Below are 21,345 nucleotides of genomic sequence, written 5' to 3' on the forward strand. Positions count from 1 at the left end.
GACGCTGGAGAATAGATGGAGGAGGACAGCGAGCAGAAGGTGAATATTTAAGGACTAAATAAACTAATTGGAAACTTCCAATTGCTTAATTAGTATTTAGGGGGGTGCCCAAAGGGTTCCAGAGCAAGTGCCAATAATTTTTCCTTAAAATATGCATTTTTAGGAAAAATAAGACCTGCTCTGGAGGCAATCAAAAAAAACCCTGCACCCAATTGAACACCAACATTTGTTTTGGTAAACTGGCACCTAATTGGATATGCCCCTTGGAATGCAATGCCCATGCAATAGAGCAGGATAGAGATTGAATGGTCCCTACATGTATCGTGTGTACTGTCCGCATGGTTTCTGCCCTGTTCTGTAAGTGTTCGTCTTTGGAACAGAACATGATAATATTCTCATGTTGATAAATCCTGTTTTGTTGCTTTTCATTTTGGTTCACAACGTATTCAAATATAAATTTGGCTGTTAATTATACATACAGATGCGTCCACATACATCTATCCTCCATGTGCTAGAAGCTGCGCCACACGTAATGCGGGAGGTCAGTGTGCCTTATTAGCGCCAAGCGTCTTTCATGCGACTTTTTACCTTCAATGCGTCTTATTCATACAGTGATGCGATATGCGGCATGCCTATATTCTCTGTGTAACTGCTGGTGTATCTGCATGTGAAATGTCAGCGGCTGTAACACTGTAACATAGCATTTCGCAGGCAGATACACCCGCAGACGCACATAGAACACAGGCAAGCTGCATATCATTTTAATCAGCAGAAGCTGCTTGTGCTAGCTATTCACATCACTGTGTGAATAAGACACCTTTTAATGTAAAAAGTTGCACAAAAAGACACTGTGTGCTATTAGAAGGGCTGTTTAACGCGCAAGAAGGCTAGATGTACGAAGACACATCTGTAGTTGAGGAGGCAAAACTACAGTACCTGTTGTAATTCCATATTAAAACAGCATGGTGGCACAGTAGATAGCATTGTTGCCTCAGAGTTGGGTCACGGATTTGTCGCCTAATATTTATATATGCCCATTTGGCATACCAAAATCAAATAAGATGTTTCAGATCATGGCTTTGCTCATTTCTATAACTGAGTTTGATGTAATTGTAAAGTTTGATGCTAGATTTAATTGTAATGCTTGTTTTCCTTTCCTTTAATATAAATCACAGTGGCAGGTTATAAGGAAATCTTGTCAGGCTGCTACTAGTGACTTGTAATTCTGTACAGTTTCTGCAGTGTCATGTGACTACCATAGAGACCACAGTCACATGGGACGTATGCTGTACAAGGCTGTGGACATGTCAGACATGAGTTGGCACACACTTGGCGCACTTGCGGAATAAATGAGAAGGCTCCCTTCTTCGTGATTACACTACCAGAAACCTTCCTAGCTTCCCGGGGCCAAGTTTTATCTGGCCCTGATTATGACTTGGAAGAGGACCAATGCGACACGCCAGTGCTGACTTCTTAAGCAGGGTTAATGCCCCATTTAATTACACAACAATAGCACAGATAGGAAGTAATCCACATCTCAGGGATGCATCTGGCTTAAGCAATCAGTGTAACCATCCCTGTTACAATCGCTGTACGCACCTAACCTTATACAATTGGATGGTTGATAGATGCACTCACTAAGCTATTGATAATGGTATTTTATACAGGACCGCTCCTATTATATCATACATAGTTTTGGCATCTCATATCTCAGAACTCTTCTTCCATGTAAAGTTGCCAAGTTGTCAGTGATAGTAATGCACATACAGGGTGGTATTCATGAAAGCTTGGAGATAGAATTGGGAGAGATAAAGTACCAGCCAATCTGCTCCTGTCATTGTACAAACCTGTATTTGAAAAATGACAGGGCCTGATTCAGCAAGGAAAGCAGTTGCTAATACGCACGCAATAGGCCGATTGTTGCGTTCTACGCGAACTAGCTATTGTGATGGGAACTGTGTTTGCAGAGGCTACACAGACCCAGAGCTGAGTGATTGACAGTAAGTGCCCTTTGTGGGTGGTGACAGGGGGGGGGTCTGCATTGTCCACTGCATGGTCATAAGCAGCTATTGCACTGATAGCGTGCGTGGCTGTTAGCAATGTCTGAGTAAGGTCAGGGCTTGTGCTAGTGTGCGTATGCGTCCGATGTTACCGATTGTTTCGCCATGTTGGCCTAGTATACGGATGTGAGTAAGGGGAAGTGGGGGTCCTTATGTCTGGCTGCGTTTGCAATGTGAATGCGCACATTTACATATCCACCCTGATATAAGCTACTGAGGTGTGTGCGTCTAAGCAGAATTGCGATCAGTAGTGAATCAGGCCCTTAGTTAGGAGCTGATTGGTTGTTACTTTATCTTTCACATTTCTCTCTCTCTCTCTGCCTGGTACACACTAGACGATATGTCGCCCGATCCGGCGGATTGGACCGACATAACATCCACATCGGCCAGTGTGTAGCGCGTTCCAGATGCAGCTAATTTTACTCCTGGATTCTGTAGTTCATCTCACAATCAAAGGTGAAAATCACAGCTGTGGGACATTTTGGAGGGGGTGTGTGAAGCGGAGGACCAATGAGAGAAGCCACAATCACGGACTAGCTTAATCCACCATAAGTGGCAGTGCAGCTTTATTGCATTGTCCTGCAACATTTATGAAATGCGTGGCTTGGAGCATCCATTAGGCAACCGAGCCGCCAGTGGGCACTGAGAGGCCGGGACTACTCACTTATTTTTGTGTGGTTTATTCAAAAGACACAGAGGGGAGAAGTGGGGCAAACCCAGTATTTTGTGAGGTCTTAATTATACTCTGTGCCCATATATTCATTGTTTATTTTCACTGCTAATTGAAGGAAGTTAGCGATGCATTTTCTTTGTACTGTAACCAGTAATATCGATAGTACTAGCGGCGCGCATTAACGCATGAGGAACAGCATCTGCCGAGTTACAACTTATTTTTTTTAGCTGCATGTTTGCCACAGAAACACGCACTAAAAGCGAACAGGTGTGAACGAGCCCTGAACACAACACAGATTTACCGGGTTCTCTGCATTGAATACAATTGTATCCTAAGAGTAGCTTCTGTGTTATAAAAGTATATGACTAGTAATGACAAAAGGAAGTTAGTATCAAAGAACAATGTATTGTAATGTGTGGATTCAGTTGTATAAACTGTACAGCTTAGTACATGACATTGTGCACCAAACCTGACCTTACACCCCGGCTGGAAATCACCCCCCAGTTATTTAAGTGTGTAAAATTTTATATATTCCAGAATATGCTGCTGGTGGATCACTGTATGACTACATCAATAGCAACCGGAGTGAGGAAATGGATATGGAACACATCATGGCGTGGGCCACAGACGTGGCTAAAGGTAACCGCTGAAAGGATGTATGATGGCGCAAGGCTGGACCCAGTCTCTTCTTATGGAAATTCGATTCATTCAGAGATACTGGTCTTTTTTGTAAATCTATTATATTCATTTAGTTCTTCTGATAGTGATAGTGTAATATATATGGCTTCTCTTATATATTCAGAGGAATCTGAGGAAACCCTTCTCATGTGTTCAACCCTGACGCACTGCAGTCAGTCAGAACTCGGACTTGTTTTCCACGTATTTAAAACTGCTCCCATTCCATAGAAGAAAACTGGCCTGTCAATTTAATTTAATCTTGGAAGCTCACAGCCAAATGCAGAAGGTCCACTGCAGTAGCTCAATGTCGGCATCATATCCATAATCTGATAGACGGCTAACAATGTTGGATGTCACCCTACGCGTTTTCTGTCCAAAGATTTTCTGTAAACTTTGATGTTAACTTTGAATTTACTCCTCCCTAATTACAAAAGTTAATCTGCAGCAGGGTTGAGAAGTCAATCAATATTGACTTAAGATTCGTTATTTGAGTTGAGTGATTGCTGATAAGATTGTATGAGGTATATTTACTAAAGTGAGAGTTTCTAGAAGTGGATATGTTGCCCATAGCAACCTATCACATTCTACTTAACATTTAAGTAGCACCTTCTAGATGATAAAAGCTAGAATCTGATTGGATGCTATGGGCAACATCTCCACTTCTAAAAACTCTCACTTTTTTAAATTTACCCGTGTGTGTGTGTGTGTGTGTGTGTGTGTGTGTGTGTGTATGTGTATATATATATATATATATATATATATCATCTGGCATTTCTAATGCTTAGACAGTAAGTCATTGGTGATTTAAACAAAAAAAGAAATGCAATTATTCATACATTTTTGCACTTACTGTATATTGTAAGGATATTGGAAAATCTAAGGTGTTCCATCACGATGTGAAAGCACAAAGCATTTTTAGGGTCTTTCTATTATACTTTAGGGGGTACACTGCTATTCCTTATAATAATAATATATATAATGCAAAACATATAATTTCACCAATTGATGCTGATGTAGGGGGGCTTTAACTTCTCCTCAAATATAGGTGAAATTATTGCTCCTTACTATGGGGCCCATTTATCAACGAGTTTTATAATTCACAACAAGTGATAAAATTGGTTGCGTATGATAATGGTGCTCCAGCCAATCAGCTCCCAACTGTCTGTCTGAAATATGACAGTTTGGAGCTGATTGGCTGGAGCACCATTTATCATATGCAGTGAGTTTTATCATTCGTTGTTGGTGATAAAACTCATTGATAAATGAGGCCCTGTATGTATTTTTGTTTCATGCCCGTTCTCTTTATATGTAAAGAAAAATCATTTACAAAATGGATGTTCTATATTTAATCAAGTCATTGTTTTTGTGTTAGGGCTATTTTGGTAGACACTTGAAAATAGAGGCACTCCCCTTAATGTGACTCTCTCTAGAATAAACATACGCTAGGCCTGCGCTTACTGAGCTTCCTGGGAAAAATGTGTGTTTATAAAGTGTGTGTGTATGACCTCCTTTGTTCTTTCTCCGTTATGATACTACACAGTACGCTGGTAGACTAATCTATCAGACACATTCTGTATATCACAGGCAGATGTTGGTCAGACTCCAGGTCTCACTGTTATGTTATCACTGCGAGCTAAACGGCCAATCTTCTGACAATGCGCTCTCAATATATAACGTTATAATATTATCTATGCTCACTCGCTATGTCTGGTGGGAATGAGTCCGCCTCAGAGGAAATTGTCTTCAGTGCGGATGTTTATTCTTGTTGCCCTAAGATACAGCCACAGTCTGGCTGTACTGACACGGTTTTAGTCAATACATAGACATATAAGCCAATGTACCTGGCAGGTAATAATAGCTGAAAGTGAAGTTACAATGTAAGCTGCATAACTTTGATCTACAGTAATTGCAGTTATTATAGTTATTATAGTTGTATTTGTGCTTTATTACTTTTACATTGTGGATATATTTGTGGATACACACACACACAAAAAGAACCCGTCTGTATTTCCCCATCACACCGTCTCTTCTGACAGATGACTTGTAAAAAAAATATGGGGGAAATATATCAAGCCTACTAAAGAGTGGGGAAGTGGAGGAGATTTCTACAGCAACCAATCAGCATCTGTCTAGCATTTATAAAGTACATTCTATAAAATGATACTTTGAAGCTGATTGGTTGCTATACAGTGGCGTCGCAAAGGGGCTGCGGGTTGCACCCGGGTGTCACCCGCTGTGGGGTGACACCAAGGTGCAGGCTCCCCCTCAGTGACGGGAGCCAGGTGTTGCACTGAAGCATTAAGTGCAGCACTCTGCTTCTGTCACAGTGAGGGAGCCGACACTGCCTGCACCTCCGGCACCCCCCACCACTCCTTTGATAAGTTTAACAACGGGCCGGGAATCGGGTTCGGCCCACAAGGCCACGCCCCTTCCCTGAGGCCACACCCCTTCCTGAGGCCATGCCTCCTTCTCTGCGGCATCCCTCCCCAGTGGCTCGCTACGCTCGCCACAAGATTATATTCCCCCGCTCTGTCCACGTGGGTGGTGGGAATGACGTTGGACAGTAGCTGATGACGTCAGGGTCCTCTCCACTAAGGGAATCTAGACACTACCCATATGCTATTTGTATGAAATGTTACATCCTGGTAGTTTTTAATACATTGTCTGTGATCAATCACATGATGCATAGTGTCACATGACTGACCCCAGCTAATTTAAGAAAAGTCGGCACAGTAGGATGTGCAAAGTAGTGAGGGCGGGGCACAGGTTTATACCTGCCGTACAAAGCAGTGAGAGAGGGGCACAGGTTTATACCTGCCGTACAAAGTAGTGATAGAGGGGCACAGGTTTATACCTGCCGTACTAAGCAGTCACAGGGGGGCACAGGTTTATACCTGCCGTTCAAAGTAGTGAGGGCGGGGCACAGGTTTATACCTGCCGTACAAAGCAGTGAGAGAGGGGCACAGGTTTATACCTGCCGTACAAAGCAGTGACAGAGGGGCACAGGTTTATACCTGCCGTTCAAAGTAGTGAGGGCGGGGCACAGGTTTATACCTGCCGTACAAAGCAGTGAGAGAGGGGCACAGGTTTATACCTGCCGTACAAAGCAGTGACAGAGGGGCACAGGTTTATACCTGCCGTTCAAAGTAGTGAGGGCGGGGCACAGGTTTATACCTTCTGTACAAATCAGTGAGGACAGGGCACAGGTTTATACCTGCCGTACTAAGCAGTGAGGGAGGGGCACAGGTTTATAGTTGCCAAGCAAAGCAGTGAGGGAGGGGCACAGGTTTATAGCTGACGTACAAAGCAGTGACAGAGGGGCACAGGTTTATAGCTGACTTCCACCAGAATGGTATAAGTGTTAATATAACTGTGCATTTTCCTAAGGCATCTTTTGTGATATGCGAGAAGCTCAACCCAAAGTGAACATGATTTTGTTTCATTTCATTCTCTCCTTCTCCTTCTATGAACAGGAATGCATTACTTACACATGGAGGCCCCAATCCGTGTTATACACAGAGATCTCAAGTCTAGAAATGGTAAAGTCTTTGTCATTAATGAAGGTTTTTCATTTTGTTTGCTGTGATAATGCTTCAGTAAAGTCAGACAACATATAGATCATATAGATTATGTAGAAAGCTATTATTTGACATATGTCTTATTCTTACTACTGTATATATTATTTAGCAAACTTTTTGTGTTTTTTTTTTTTATTTAAGTATACTGTGTATAAACTTTGCATTCCTTTTTCACCATTCATTCTAATGCACATGATGTAAGTGACCCAGTCATAGCGGCTTGTAAAGATCACTGACCAGTTGTGAAATGTCCCAGCAGTTATGCTCGTTCTATGTAGCTCCACAATATACAGTATATTAAAAAAAAAAAAAAAGTCCTATGTAAGCGATTTATGTCTACAGACATTTCTGCATTACTATATTATATCTCACATTGCTCCTGACAGTTAGATTTGTATTTTAATGTATACTTATGTGTATTCTTACATTTTTGTCCAAATTAAAGTATATTGTGGGGGAATTTACTAAAAGTCCTCTAATTTTATGCCCCTGTTTTTGTACTGAATTGCTCAGTCATGTTTATAAAATAGAGTTAAAATAGACTTTTTGAAACTGTCTTCGTGTTCTGATTGGGTGGGACTGCATGCAGATCTACCAAGTTGGGAAATCTTAGGTCTTTCATAAATCACCGCTAATAATAATCATCTACTAATATTATACTAAATACAAACTACTATTAACTGTCAGCAAAGAACATTTAAACATACATGTGAGACAACTGAAGACATTCTCAAATTAGCAATTATTTTAAATATTGGATGTAATAAAATACAATATTGATATTCCTACACTTTGTTCTGCATTTAACCTTTTGTTTCTGAACACCATCAAACCTATATTAATACTATATATATTTTGATTACTTATCGCCTGTTACAAAGTATTACAAATATTTATCTTATGTCTTTATTTCTAGTTGTTATAACCATTGATGGCATATTAAAGGTAAGATAACAATCACAAATTTAACCTAACCCCGATTTAGAGTTTTGTCACTCTGTTCTCTGCCGACATAGCGATTGTACTCTAAATCAATGATCCTTTTATCTAGATATGTGATTTTGGTGCCTCAAGGTTCCATTCCCACACAACTCATATGTCCCTTGTAGGGACTTTTCCTTGGATGGCACCTGAAGTCATACAGAGCCTCCCGGTGTCAGAGACTTGTGACACGTATTCCTATGGTGTGGTAAGTTACATCTCTCATTCACTTTAGTCCACTATTGTCTTATAGTTCAAATTGATTGTGATAAATGTGTATTTACCAATCGCATTAAAATACTTAAAGATCTATAAATTCATGATATAGATTTTTATGTCAGACACAAATTTGTTACTCCTGTTATCCAGTTGTTTCATCATTTTAATAAGGTTAGACCCACTATTTTAATGAATTTATACAACTATGTATTAGTAGTAATTTTTAATGTTATTAGGATATTATTTTATACTCATCCAATGAATAGCAAATATTTTTTTCTTTTTAAAATCTTTTTTTAATTTTTTTTATTTTTAATTAAAAAAAATATTTTTAAAGATTCAAAGTTATGCAAAAATATTTGAGATTTTTGCTAGTACGTAATGTTACAAGACGAGCTATGGTGTTGATCGGATGAGCCTCGTGAGAATTGGACATTGTTGACACTTTGTTCTATGTGTTTGTTGATCGACTTACAAAAGAGACAGCCAAGAATTCTCTATGGGTTCATCCATTGAGTTATTTTGATTGGTTCTTTAGGTATTTTTTGCGATTCACATATTGATGTTGTCTTAGCACATCTCAGAAGAATGTTTGCTGATTCCCACTCTTCTAATGTTGTGTGTATAGTTTAGATAATGTAACGTTGTTTAGAATAGACTAGCTTCTGTACCATCTTCTAAATTGTATATATATGTCAGATTAATTACAACTTTGAGTGTCGGCTACTTGTCCTCTTCTAACTTAATGTTTATTATTCAGACGAAGAGGCAACTTTTTCTGTTTTATTTTTAATTAATGCATACTATTTGAGTATTGAGTGTAGGAGATCGTGGCAAACAAATTTCTAAGTCATTTATAGAATAACAAAAATATTTAAAAAACAAAACGTTAATTTCCTTATTTTAAGAACTCGTATGGACTTATTTTGAATATTGTTAAATTACTAAACTCAAGGTTCTGGTGTTGTGTGAGATACTTTGTAGCAACCAAAACATTATAACTGTTAACAATTATTGCTAGTTTTCTATTATAGATTTTTGTTTTAGAGTTTTTTTTGTTTTTTTTATTCCAAACACTGAAATGTGCTTATTTAGCAAAAGTAAGTTTGAATTAGTTACGTTTTTATTGTTGCTTTACTGACTATTATATAAAAAAAACACTTGAAGGAATTATTACTTTTTATTCATTGTTTAATTATGTTCATAAAGTTAATAAAGTATTTGAGTTACAAGGTAACTCGTAATTTCCCCGTTAGATGTGATGTCTAAATTATTATTATTTTTATATAGATTAATATTAAATGACACTAAACAAGTTAGTTAATTGAATATGCATTAAGCTAAAATTGTTGTGGGCTAGAATCTTGCATTTAATTCTATATAATTTTGTGGCAGTGAATATGTGTGTCTGCGGATGTTACAAAATATTTATATTGTCTATAAAAATATATATTTTTAAAAATTTGGTGAATTATGTTTGTTCTTTTTCTAGGTTTTGTGGGAAATGTTAACAAGAGAGGTTCCGTTTAAAGGCTTGGAAGGACTGCAAGTGGCTTGGCTCGTGGTAGAAAAAAACGAGGTAAGACTACTTTCCTATGCTCAGATACAGTTGATAGATATGAAAACAGTATTGGGGGTTTGCAAAAGACTTTTTCATCTTCTTCGAATTGAAAGTAAGTTCAACGCTTATGGAAAGATTACCAGTAGGAGCTAACACAAAGGGTCAAAGTAATGTGATTCCTCATGAATGGACCCTTTACATCTAATTGTTGCGGCTTCACATCGTGATACTGTAGATCAAAAATTTTAGAGCTACTGTACTAGTTTCTCAGTCTCAATAGGGTAACCTGGGGGTTTGTTCTTCGTGATAAAAGGAGCCATTGCGTCCAAGGTAGGGGACCATTTTAACTCCGTCTCCCGCGATTTTGGGCATCTTTTTACTGGCCAGGAGTTGATATTTCAGCGAGAGACCTTCAGCTACTTCAACTTAACTCTCCCAGCAGGAGACGTTTTACTACAAGAAGCTGTCACTTTAGATGAGAGTTTCAAAAATAAAAGAAGAGAGAGAAAAAAAATAAAGAAAATTACAGTTTAGCCTCCCGCAGGATGTTCAACTCCACATTAAAGGTATGTTCATAACATGTATTGGCAAGGCTGCGGCTGAGCTGCAAGGCTCCTCCACAAAGCATTCCCATTGAATAAAGTCTTTAGTGGTGTAAACACTTCCAGTACTAGGGCTGAGGCTCTGAACCTCTGTCTTTTAACATTCCTTACATGTCTTTGCTGCGAGAATATGACACAATAATTGTTGTGCAGTGGTCGCACCATCTTTTTTTAATTGTTGATTTAAAAAAGTAGTGTTATTTTTTTTTAACTCTTGTTTTATGAACACAAATAAATAACTTTAATACGCCCATAATGTCCGTTTAAATGTGAGACTTGAGTCGCCATTATGGATCTAGGACCGCATAGAACTGTGTATGCTCCATGTTTAAAGTAAACCTTTGTTACTTTAGTTATATTAGTTAAATAATGACTTTTTTATATCACATTAATAGTGTATTATTTTTATTAAGATTGCTGTTTGCAGTTATTAGCACTAGTTGTTTTATAATCCATTACAGAAAGTCTTTTTCTCTAGTGTTTCATGCATCAGCAGTACATATTGTACAGTCTCATTGCAATATATGCATCCTAGTATCACTGCTCATTTGTGGAGTGGGCTGATTAATGATGTCCTATACTGTATGTGAGCTATTTCCATCAGTAGAACTGAGCATGATCCTCTGTGACATGGTGCCTACCTGAAGATGATAGAGTACAGAGTTTCCAGTTATTTTCTACTAGTTTATACTAGACACAGCATTTTTTTTTTTCTTAGAATACCGTGTAATTGACTAATAACCATAGATGCTGACGGTTGTTCCGCTCTCTTTACATAATCTGCCTTAGGATAGGACAAAATACTAAAGAGAGACCTTTGCTATTTGCAGCACATTTACATATTTTACCATGCTAAGTTTTCATTTTTACCCAAACTAAACCTACATTTTTCCAACATTTACCTTTTGTGGCTCGCTTTATATCGTCCAGTACAGTAAAATAATTGATTTAAAACGAATTAATGACTTGATGGCATCACTCAAGCCTCTCTCACAAGTATTAACAGAAGATTCTAACCCTCAGTGGAGAGCAAAATAGTGAGAGATTTATTAGGGGAATTCATATTGCTACCCTACTTAGATGAAGACTAAAGTTTCCACTCTGCTGCAGAGCCGATGAAGCTGAGCTTATCGCGTGTCCTCCAGTCTCAGCGGAGCTCGGAGCACTATTCTTCCAGCATGTCATGATTCCTCTGTGTCAATATAAAATGTTTTTATTTATTTTTTTCATTTTCTATGTTCTTTTTTTAATAAATAGCAACTTATAAAACACAGACAGCAAGAATCAATGTTGCGAATTGGCAGAATAATATAAATTTTAATGTGCCGTTTACCTGTATTGACTACATTTTATCTTTGTACCTAATGCCACATGTCCTTTACATACCTTCCTATCATGTCTCGCTGTGCTTTTAATATGGTTGCAGATGGGCAGGTCTGCTAGTCCAGCCTAAGTACTGAACAAACTGCATCAATAACCAATTAGGCCACACATCTGATGAGTTAAAAAATTGCACTAGACCTGGTTGGGTAACGGCTCTGAATGACTGATAACCACGTACGTAATGCATGTACAGCTGATCAGACTAAATTTTGTACAGGCAATAAGGACAATATAGACAGCCATGTCATAATTGTCTTATGCTAAAGGTTTAATAACAGTGGGGCAAAGTACTTTTAAAGGACCACTGACCCTAACACTAAAATACAGGTTGCCTTATATAACAGCTCACAAATACATTCACAAGTATATATGTAAAAGTTCCCATAAATGTATAGAACTTTACACCCTCTTTGCATTTGCTTTAAAGCTCAGTGCAGGTTATTACGCTGCCTTACGCTCCATGCCTGCTAGCCTCAGAGCGGAGGTGTTAATGTTGCTCGAAGACGGTGAAACAAAAACTAACCCACATCCAATCTAGCTTACACATAGAAAACTAGAATATAAATGTGCATAGTAAATTCAGCTCACACCAATGAAATATTCATACGTTCATATTATCCCCATTATGTTTCTTTGGCCTTGAACTGCGCTGTATTGGTTACTTACATAGCCGAGCATGTCAGTTAGCTCCTGTAACTCTTGTGTTTTCAGAGGCTGACCATTCCCAGCTCCTGCCCAAGAAGTTTTGCAGAGCTGATGCAGCAATGCTGGGATTCGGATTCAAAGGTATTTCTATGTGTTACCCTTCTGGTTGTTAGTATCATTAGGTTTCATTCCAATCCCACTGTAACTTCCATCCTCCTTCTGCATCTTCAGTTGTGTCCTGGGCTCCTGTGTTGTGAGTCGCAACTTCTCCATCTGGCTGTCTATAATGTTATTGTAGATACCACTCACTTCTAGTATCTGTAGTATTGTTAGGTTCTGGTATGTCTATATGACTCATAAACATCATTGCTTCATTTGTTTATGGGAGAAAGTGCGTCATGATACCGTTTATTAACTGCAACATTCAAGACTTCTTATCAGGCATGGTATACTATAACGTGGACAGGCCTTGATTTATCAACATGTGAAATTCCTGTTATCACTCGTTACTAATCTTAAATGGTGCTCCAACCAATCAGCTCCTGACTGTCATTTTTCAAACACATGACAGTTAGGATCTGATTGGCTGGAGCACCATTTAAGATTAGGAACTAGTGATATCAAGAATATCATTCCTTGATCAATCTGGACAATAATCTGATATATCTCATATCATACACACGAATACAGAGAAGTGATATTTTGACATGTGGGCCAGACATAACGCACAGATACTGTATACTGAGTAGCAGAAATGTCTCGAGCCCTTATAGTGATTCTTTGACGTATCTGCTGACCAATATCTGTGCAGTTGTGTTGGTGCAGCTGTGTGAATCGCACTTGTTTCTCAAAATATCAACCACATTGTTTTATTTTTGTGCGTTTAAATACGTGTAGCTCTATGCGGGATTTCATATTCTATCTTTTACCATGCCCGACCAAAGAAGTTTCAAATTCTACTTTTCCTGCTTTTATCAATGGCGGACACTGTACAAAACATTGACTAACTTATTGCATTGCTTTGTTGCATTGATTAAAAATGAGCACTTCTAATATAGGTAAAAATTTATATTGGAGTAAGTTATTATTTATTTTAAATAAACACGTTTCTTTAAAGAAGACTGTAGTGGTGACTTCAGAACTCACTGATTATAATCGATGACGTTAGTACTCACCGTTTATGCACATATAATTTACAGTGTATACATATTAACATCACTTGTGTATTTGAAGGAAAGGCAAAAATAAATAAATTAAACAAATTATTTATTTTGCAACATGCATTAAATTAAAGATGTTTTACATCCCTGAAATTGTAAAGTATGGTGTGACCTATTTATAACTGTTGGTATATAACAACATGTATAATAATATACAATATAATTACCCTGTACTCTATTTATTGATCCTATATTGTAGGACTAAACACATTATTTAAAATTTCTACGTTATAATAAGGTAGTTAATAAATACAATATTGAGTTTATCATACATTTCTATAGTGTTTGTGTATTAATATAGATTTATTTTTTATTACATGTGTTTTTCAGAAAAGGCCGTCCTTCAAACAGATCATTTCAAACTTGGAGTCTATGTCAAATGACAGCAAGCTGCCAGACCAATGCAATTCATTTTTACATAATAAAGCTGAGTGGCGGTAAGTGCGATGATTTCCAGGACTGCATTCATAAAGTACAGCCACTATGTACAAACGCTGGTCTCCGTAGCCGCTCTCTGTGTGTCCGAGCTACAGAATTCTTGTGTTTCCATGGAAATGTAAAGTATAGCATGGCCCGAGCCAACCTTAGAGCGTAATAATTGGCTTTAGCCTAGAATGGCAGAACACGAGAGTATGACGTATGTTACACATACGATGCCTGGGTGTATCCGAGTACAGCGATTGCAAAAAGAGGCCGTTTCGTGGGCGTTTCTGTGTAAGCCTTATAATGAGCTAGTTGACAGTAAGAGAGAAATAAGTGAAATAATGAGCTAAGTCAGTCATTGTGAGCAAGAGAAAGTAAAAGTAATGGTGAGCCAGAAGAAGCTAATAAATGCTGAGCAAAGGGTAAGGAAAAGTAATAGTGAGCCAGAAGAAGCTAATAAATGCTGAGCAAAGGGAAAGTAATAGTGAGCCAGAAGAAGCTAATAAATGCTGAGCAAAGGGTAAGGAAAAGTAATAGTGAGCCAGAAGAAGCTAATAAATGCTGAGCAAAAGGGAAAGTAATAGTAATAGTGAGCCAGAAGAAGCTAATAAATGCTGAGCAAAGGGTAAGGAAAAGTAATAGTGAGCCAGAAGAAGCTAATAAATGCTGAGCAAAGGGTAAGGAAAAGTAATAGTGAGCCAGAAGAAGCTAATAAATGCTGAGCAAAGGGTAAGGAAAAGTAATAGTGAGCCAGAAGAAGCTAATAAATGCTGAGCAAAGGGTAAGGAAAAGTAATAGTGAGCCAGAAGAAGCTAATAAATGCTGAGCAAAGGGTAAGGAAAAGTAATAGTGAGCCAGAAGAAGCTAATAAATGCTGAGCAAAAGGGAAAGTAAAAGTAATAGTGAGCCAGAAGAAGCTAATAAATGCTGAGCAAAGGGAAAGTAATAGTGAGCCAGAAGAAGCTAATAAATGCTGAGCAAAGGGTAAGGAAAAGTAATAGTGAGCCAGAAGAAGCTAATAAATGCTGAGCAAAAGGGAAAGTAAAAGTAATAGTGAGCCAGAAGAAGCTAATAAATGCTGAGCAAAGGGTAAGGAAAAGTAATAGTGAGCCAGAAGAAGCTAATAAATGCTGAGCAAAGGGTAAGGAAAAGTAATAGTGAGCCAGAAGAAGCTAATAAATGCTGAGCAAAGGGTAAGGAAAAGTAATAGTGAGCCAGAAGAAGCTAATAAATGCTGAGCAAAAGGGAAAGTAAAAGTAATAGTGAGCCAGAAGAAGCTAATAAATGCTGAGCAAAGGGAAAGTAATAGTGAGCCAGAAGAAGCTAATAAATGCTGAGCAAAGGGTAAGGAAAAGTAATAGTGAGCCAGAAGAAGCTAATAAATGCTGAGCAAAAGGGAAAGTAAAAGTAATAGTGAGCCAGAAGAAGCTAATAAATGCTGAGCAAAGGGTAAGGAAAAGTAATAGTGAGCCAGAAGAAGCTAATAAATGCTGAGCAAAGGGTAAGGAAAGTAATAGTGAGCCAGAAGAAGCTAATAAATGCTGAGCAAAGGGAAAGTAATAGTGAGCCAGAAGAAGCTAATAAATGCTGAGCAAAGTAAAAGTAATAGTGAGCCAGAAGAAGCTAATAAATGCTGAGCAAAGTAAAAGTAATAGTGAGCCAGAAGAAGCTAATAAATGCTGAGCAAAGGGGAAGTACAGCATAAAATAAAAGAGAAAGTCATTTGGGGAAATATAAACTATACATACAGTATATAAAGCATAAACTAAAGTGAAGCGTACTATAAGCCTGGAAGAGCTCTTGGAGTCACAGAAGGTGACAGAAGAGGCGTCTGCTATATGAATGTTAGGGGAAAAGGAGAGTGTACTTGATACTAAGTAGGCTCTGCAAACAGCCTAGTCATTTAAAAAGAAGAATAACTTTGGGAGAGCATAGAAAAACTGTTTGGTTTTTTTGTATTAGCACCCAGAATATTATTTTTGTATTATGTACAAACTTTCAAGTAACCCATGGCAACCAACCTGCAATTACCTGTTATCTGTGTAGCCCAGTAATGGGCAATCTGACATACAGCAACTGTCATTCTCTGAACTTCAAAAGTGTTCTACATTACATTTAATTTAATTAATAAAATAGACAGCCCTCGCCACATGTCGCCAAGCCCTCGCCACATGTCGCCAAGCCCTCGCCACATGTCGCCAAGCCCTTGCCACATGCCACTCAGCCCTTGCCACATGCCACTCAGCCCTTGCCACATGCATCTCTGCACCCGCCACATGCCATTCAGCCCTTGCCACATGCCACTCAGCCCTTGCCACATGCTCCTCTGCACCCACCACATGCCACTCAGCCCTCGCCACATGCACCTCTGCACTCGCCTCATGCCACTCAGCCCACTTTGATTAGGGGTCCACAGATAAAGTCTCACTGGGTCACCTGTTGCCCACCATTGGTGTAGTGCAAAAGAGACTAATTCTAAAATTAAACTTGCTGCTTTGGTTTACAGGACTGTGCACCCCACACATACAGTATGTTAAACTAAAAATAAAATTTTCAGTCATCTGGAAAAATGTTCTGCTGCTTCTAATGCTCTAGATAAATAATATGGTAACAAACTGAGAATGTAATGATTTATTTAAATGGATCCAATAAAAAACTTTACATCCCTTTTTTCTTACATTTTTTTATTTTATTTTATCTTATGGTCGTGCCGTACAAATATCTAAATGCTAGTTCGCAAAAACACCAATGGCTGGACTCGGATAAACCATTGGCAGCTCGCCTGGTGATTATAATGGGCGCTTATGGTAGGCTGTGTCTGCTGGCACCTCCATAAACTGCGAGCAGAATCCTCTTTCCGTGAGGTAAAACACGAATCCACAGGAAACCGATCCGGCAACTTCCGCACTTAATTGAATATGGCCCTAGGCAGCCATTTTTTTGGTCTGGAACAGTACCTTTGAGAACGGAGCTCATCAATTCACAGGGAACAGTGACATCGCTGAAGGGTGCCTCATGCCTCAGTGATCTCCGTAGTTCCTAGGCAATTTAGTAGAATGTATTCTCAAGAGTATTCGTCCGGTCCGTGCTGTCTTCACTGGGAGTAGGAAATGGGGTACTTTAATGAACTACAATTCCCAGCCTACCTAGTGCTGAAGCAAACAAAGCGTTTTAGCACAACAGAAGTAACTGGACTTAGCGCCTTATTCAGACGGAATTGCAGAGGCGCACACAAGCTGTACAATTCTGTCACTCTCAAATGCAGGAAACCAAGGTCACAGCCTGGGGATCACCAACCGGTCGCGATGGTTGCTCCTTTGGCCAGGCTGCGGTAGTTATAGCTTTCCACTGCCTGGCCAGCTCCTGGCAGCTGCGAGGCCAGGAAATCTGCGTCCTTCGGTGGACGCAGATCCTGTCCTCATCCCTCCCGGAATACGGGGGTGACATGCACGTTTCGAGGAACGATGGCCTGCTACGCCCCCCAAACGCGCTTGAGGGCATCTGCGAGCAAGATCGCAGGACCCATTCTGCACATTCGCAGAATGCGTCCTGAGCATGCACAGACCCTAAACAATTGCAGATGTACGCCAGTGGTGTGCGGGGAGGTGAGGCAGGTACATACATCTCTGAATTAGGCCCTTGGATATCAAAGTCTGAAGCCCAGTTTCTAGTCTGGTTTCCCAGTTTAGCTGTGCATAAAACTTTGTCTCTCACCACCAGCCCCAGTTTTGTGGAGCCATCTGCTCCTTTTAGCATTTGGGAAGGGACATTGCAAACTGCTGTATATCACCAGGGGGATTGCTACCAGAAGTTTCCCACTGCAAGCTATATTAAGAAACTATGGCGTTTGTCCAGGGAGAACTGTTACAGAGATATGAAAATATTCTAAGCTTTCAGCGAAATGTGAGCAGAACAATCAAAAACGCTACGGCTGACAGCACTGATAACGTGACTGACGGACACCAACAACTACACACAACCAAACAACAGTCCTGTTCAATGGCAAACTCAAATCAGTAGCTTGAAACTGGCGCAATGTGAATGGAAAAAGTGACTACAAGTCTGTAGCCAGTTCACATGATAGGAGTATAAATAGCACGATTTAAAGTTGGCCTGGATCCCATTCGGAATCAGCTGTAAATGCGTAGGATCCACTTGTTAGTGCAGTAAATGGAAGTTGTCATTTCTTGCACCATCTACTGTTGAGGAATGAAACTTCATGTATTGTGCATTTGTGTGTTTTGTTTACAAAATAAGAATATAAATCTTGTTCACTATAATAAATGATTTGCATGCTAAATCAATATCCCCGTAAGATACTATACCATAAGCTTTTCTAAAAACATTTGTAAAGCTGCTAACTTTGCTGTGGATTATTGTTAATTTTGGTTTGATTTATATTATAATGTTATCTCACTCTGGCAGAGATGCAGCCATACCTGGGGGCTTTATATATATATATATATATATATATATATATATATATATATATATATATATATATATATATATATATATATATATATATATATATATATATATATATATATATATATAATAAAAACATTTCCAGGAGAGTTTGGAGAATTCCACTGGGACATTGTGTGGCAATATAAACATCCGAAAATGGTAGACGTTCCTTAACAATCTTTTAACAAAGAATTGTTTTTACGTTTCTACGGTCCCTGTTCTACCATCGTCCACTAACGCCTTCATACAGAGCTCGTCACCTGTTATCAATGAGTGATATTCTTGTTATCACTCGTTACTCATCTTGAATGGTGCTCCAACCAATCAGCTCCATTCATTTTTCAAAACACATGCCAGTTAGGAGCTGATTGGTTGGAGCACCATTTTTAGATTAGTAACAACTGAGAACAAGAATATCACTTCTTGATAAATCTGGTCCTATATTTGCTCTGTAACAACTACTTTTAAAAGAGAGTGCACCTTTGCTTATTTCAGTGCAATTTACTGTAGCATGATAACACTTGCATCATGGGGTCTTATTCACATGATAAGCTATAACCTGTAGCAACCAATCGGATATATGATTTAGTTGTCCCTACTAAAAGATCACGGGAGATGTATCAAACCTTCGAGAGGGGTAAATTGGAGAAGTTCATTAAGCTTTTAAAGGTGAGACAATCACCAAACATGATGTTAGAATCTATGTTTGATGACTGTCTCACCTTTAAAAGCCATAAGTTAGTTGGCAGGTGAGTTTTAAATCAGATAACATGTCTTGAGTTTAAACTCTGTGATCGGTGTCTGTGTCCTAACCCTGTCAGGATGCCGACGTCTGGATTTTGACCGCCGGCATACTGTACCCAACCCCTTCCTGCATACAATCACTTGTTACAGTAGAACTCTGTTCCTGTCCATTCCACTTTACATGTGCCACTGTCCAGGTTCAAATACTCTGGTTTACGAAGAGTATTTAAGATTAGTAGGGGTATTCGGTATTCATTTTAGAGACTGTGTTAGATAAATGATAGCTACAAGCTGATTGTCTGTAATGGGCAATATCTCCACTTTATGGAGTATATTTACTAAGGTGCAGGTTTTTAGAAGTGGAGATGTTGCCCATAGCAACCAATCAGATTCTATTTATCATTTATCTAGCACATTCTAGAAGATAATAGCTAGAATCTGATTGGTTGCTATGGGCAACATCTCCACTTCTAAAAACCCGCACTTTGGTAAATTTACCCCTATCTCTCACCAAGGCTTGATACATCTCCCCTAATATCTGGTTTCTATCGGTTACAACAATCTTTGTTTGCACATCATAAAACAGAACCTTTATCTTCCTGTGTAGTCTCATTGCTGAGTGTCTGTGGTATTTTTGCAATGGACCCAACACCACTTATTGTTAGACACTATATGGATCACACAGGAGCCTACAGAAGATAATATAGAAGCATATTGTAATAAATTGCACAGTGGCTTCTCTTTGTGACCAATTCATCTGACATGAAAAGGACGTGCTAGGGATGCGCTGATTTTGTTTAGTTGAACAGCTATTGGTTTTATCGTGTGGATGTATTTCTCCCTTAATGCAGCAGCTTCATTTGTCTGCAGGAATATCATTGGGAAAAATGAATAGTTAGCTACATTGAGAAAAACAAAAAAGTGCTACATTTGTCGTAAAACTGGTTTATAGCTTTCTCCTTTGGGGTAAATGTATTTCCTGCATATTGTACCCTTACTAGCATTGCTGTTTTACTAACTGCCATCAAAATCTGAGATTTTGCTAAACCCAGGGCCAGATTAACAATGGGGCGGATGGTGCTACAGCTCCAGGCGTCCACATAAAAATAGGCCTCATCATCAGCAAGATGATGACGAGATGCCTAGCTGGTCACACAGTCAGCCATAAATTATAAGTATTAAAATAGTTTTTTTTAAGTTTTCCCACAAAATTATGATTTTTTCAAAATTTTTTTTATGTATTTAGGGAGACAGTGGGGCTGATAGTGTATGAGGTGTACACACACATTTGTCTCTAGTCACACCCACACTGTACTGGTTACAGCTATCCCCCTTGTCAGAATAGGCACTTGGAACATTTTCAGCCCCAGGCCCATTTGGCCCTTAATCCGGCCCTGGCTAAACCACAATTCAATACTGCCGCTACATCTGTACTGTATGGCTGTATGGCTTGTTTGTGACGTTAGAACTGGTAGCAAACGTGTGTGTGTGTGTGTGTGTGTGTGTGTGTTTATATATATATATAAATATATATATATATATATATATATAATTATTATTTTTTGTTTATGGCAGAGGTTGCCAAACGCGGTCCTCAAGGCTCCCCAACTGTTCACGTTTTAGAGATATTGATGCTTGACCACCTAATTAGTGCCTACGTCAATTTGATTTAACCACCTGGACTCAACCAAGGATATCTCTAAAACCTGAACTACTGGGGAACCCTGAGGGCCACGTTTGGCAACCTCTGGTTTATGGATTGATCACTGCATTTAAGCCTGCAGCCCACATCATGGGACCCGTTTCCCTGCAGGTCCTACACTATCTGTCATACTTATGAAAACCTGGTAACTGCTATCACAGAGTTTAAACTCAAGACGTGTTAACTGGTTTAAAGCTCACCTGCCAACTAACTTATGGCTTTTAAAGGTGAGATAATCACCAAACATAGCTGCTATCATCATTGATCAATCCATGAACTAAAATCCTATTTTTTTTTTATACTACACTGAGTGATTGAATGATAGCGAGTGCTGCGTTTTGTGTCATATGCCACTTTGCACCCCAGGCCTGGGAATGGTGAGTGCAGGTTTTGCACATATATAATT

The 21,345-nt window shown here is 38.9% G+C and overlaps 1 protein-coding gene across 4 annotated transcripts in view; it reads left to right on the forward strand.

The window, feature by feature from the left end:
• MAP3K20 (mitogen-activated protein kinase kinase kinase 20) overlaps window positions 1–21,345 on the forward strand; it is a 196,210-nt gene that overhangs the window by 94,086 nt on the left and 80,779 nt on the right. For all 4 annotated transcript variants that reach the window (XM_088471781.1, XM_088471844.1, XM_088471712.1 and 1 more), the window contains exons 4-10: window positions 3,271–3,372; window positions 6,885–6,950; window positions 7,906–7,934; window positions 8,041–8,178; window positions 9,682–9,768; window positions 12,447–12,521; window positions 13,931–14,037. In XM_088471781.1, coding sequence (XP_088327907.1) covers window positions 3,271–3,372; window positions 6,885–6,950; window positions 7,906–7,934; window positions 8,041–8,178; window positions 9,682–9,768; window positions 12,447–12,521; window positions 13,931–14,037 — 604 coding nt within the window. The remainder of the gene's footprint in view (window positions 1–3,270; window positions 3,373–6,884; window positions 6,951–7,905; window positions 7,935–8,040; window positions 8,179–9,681; window positions 9,769–12,446; window positions 12,522–13,930; window positions 14,038–21,345) is intronic.

This window comes from Taudactylus pleione, unplaced genomic scaffold (assembly GCF_031769625.1).
Source record: "Taudactylus pleione unplaced genomic scaffold, aTauple2 ptg000004l, whole genome shotgun sequence".
Taxonomy (NCBI): Eukaryota; Metazoa; Chordata; class Amphibia; order Anura; family Myobatrachidae; genus Taudactylus; species Taudactylus pleione.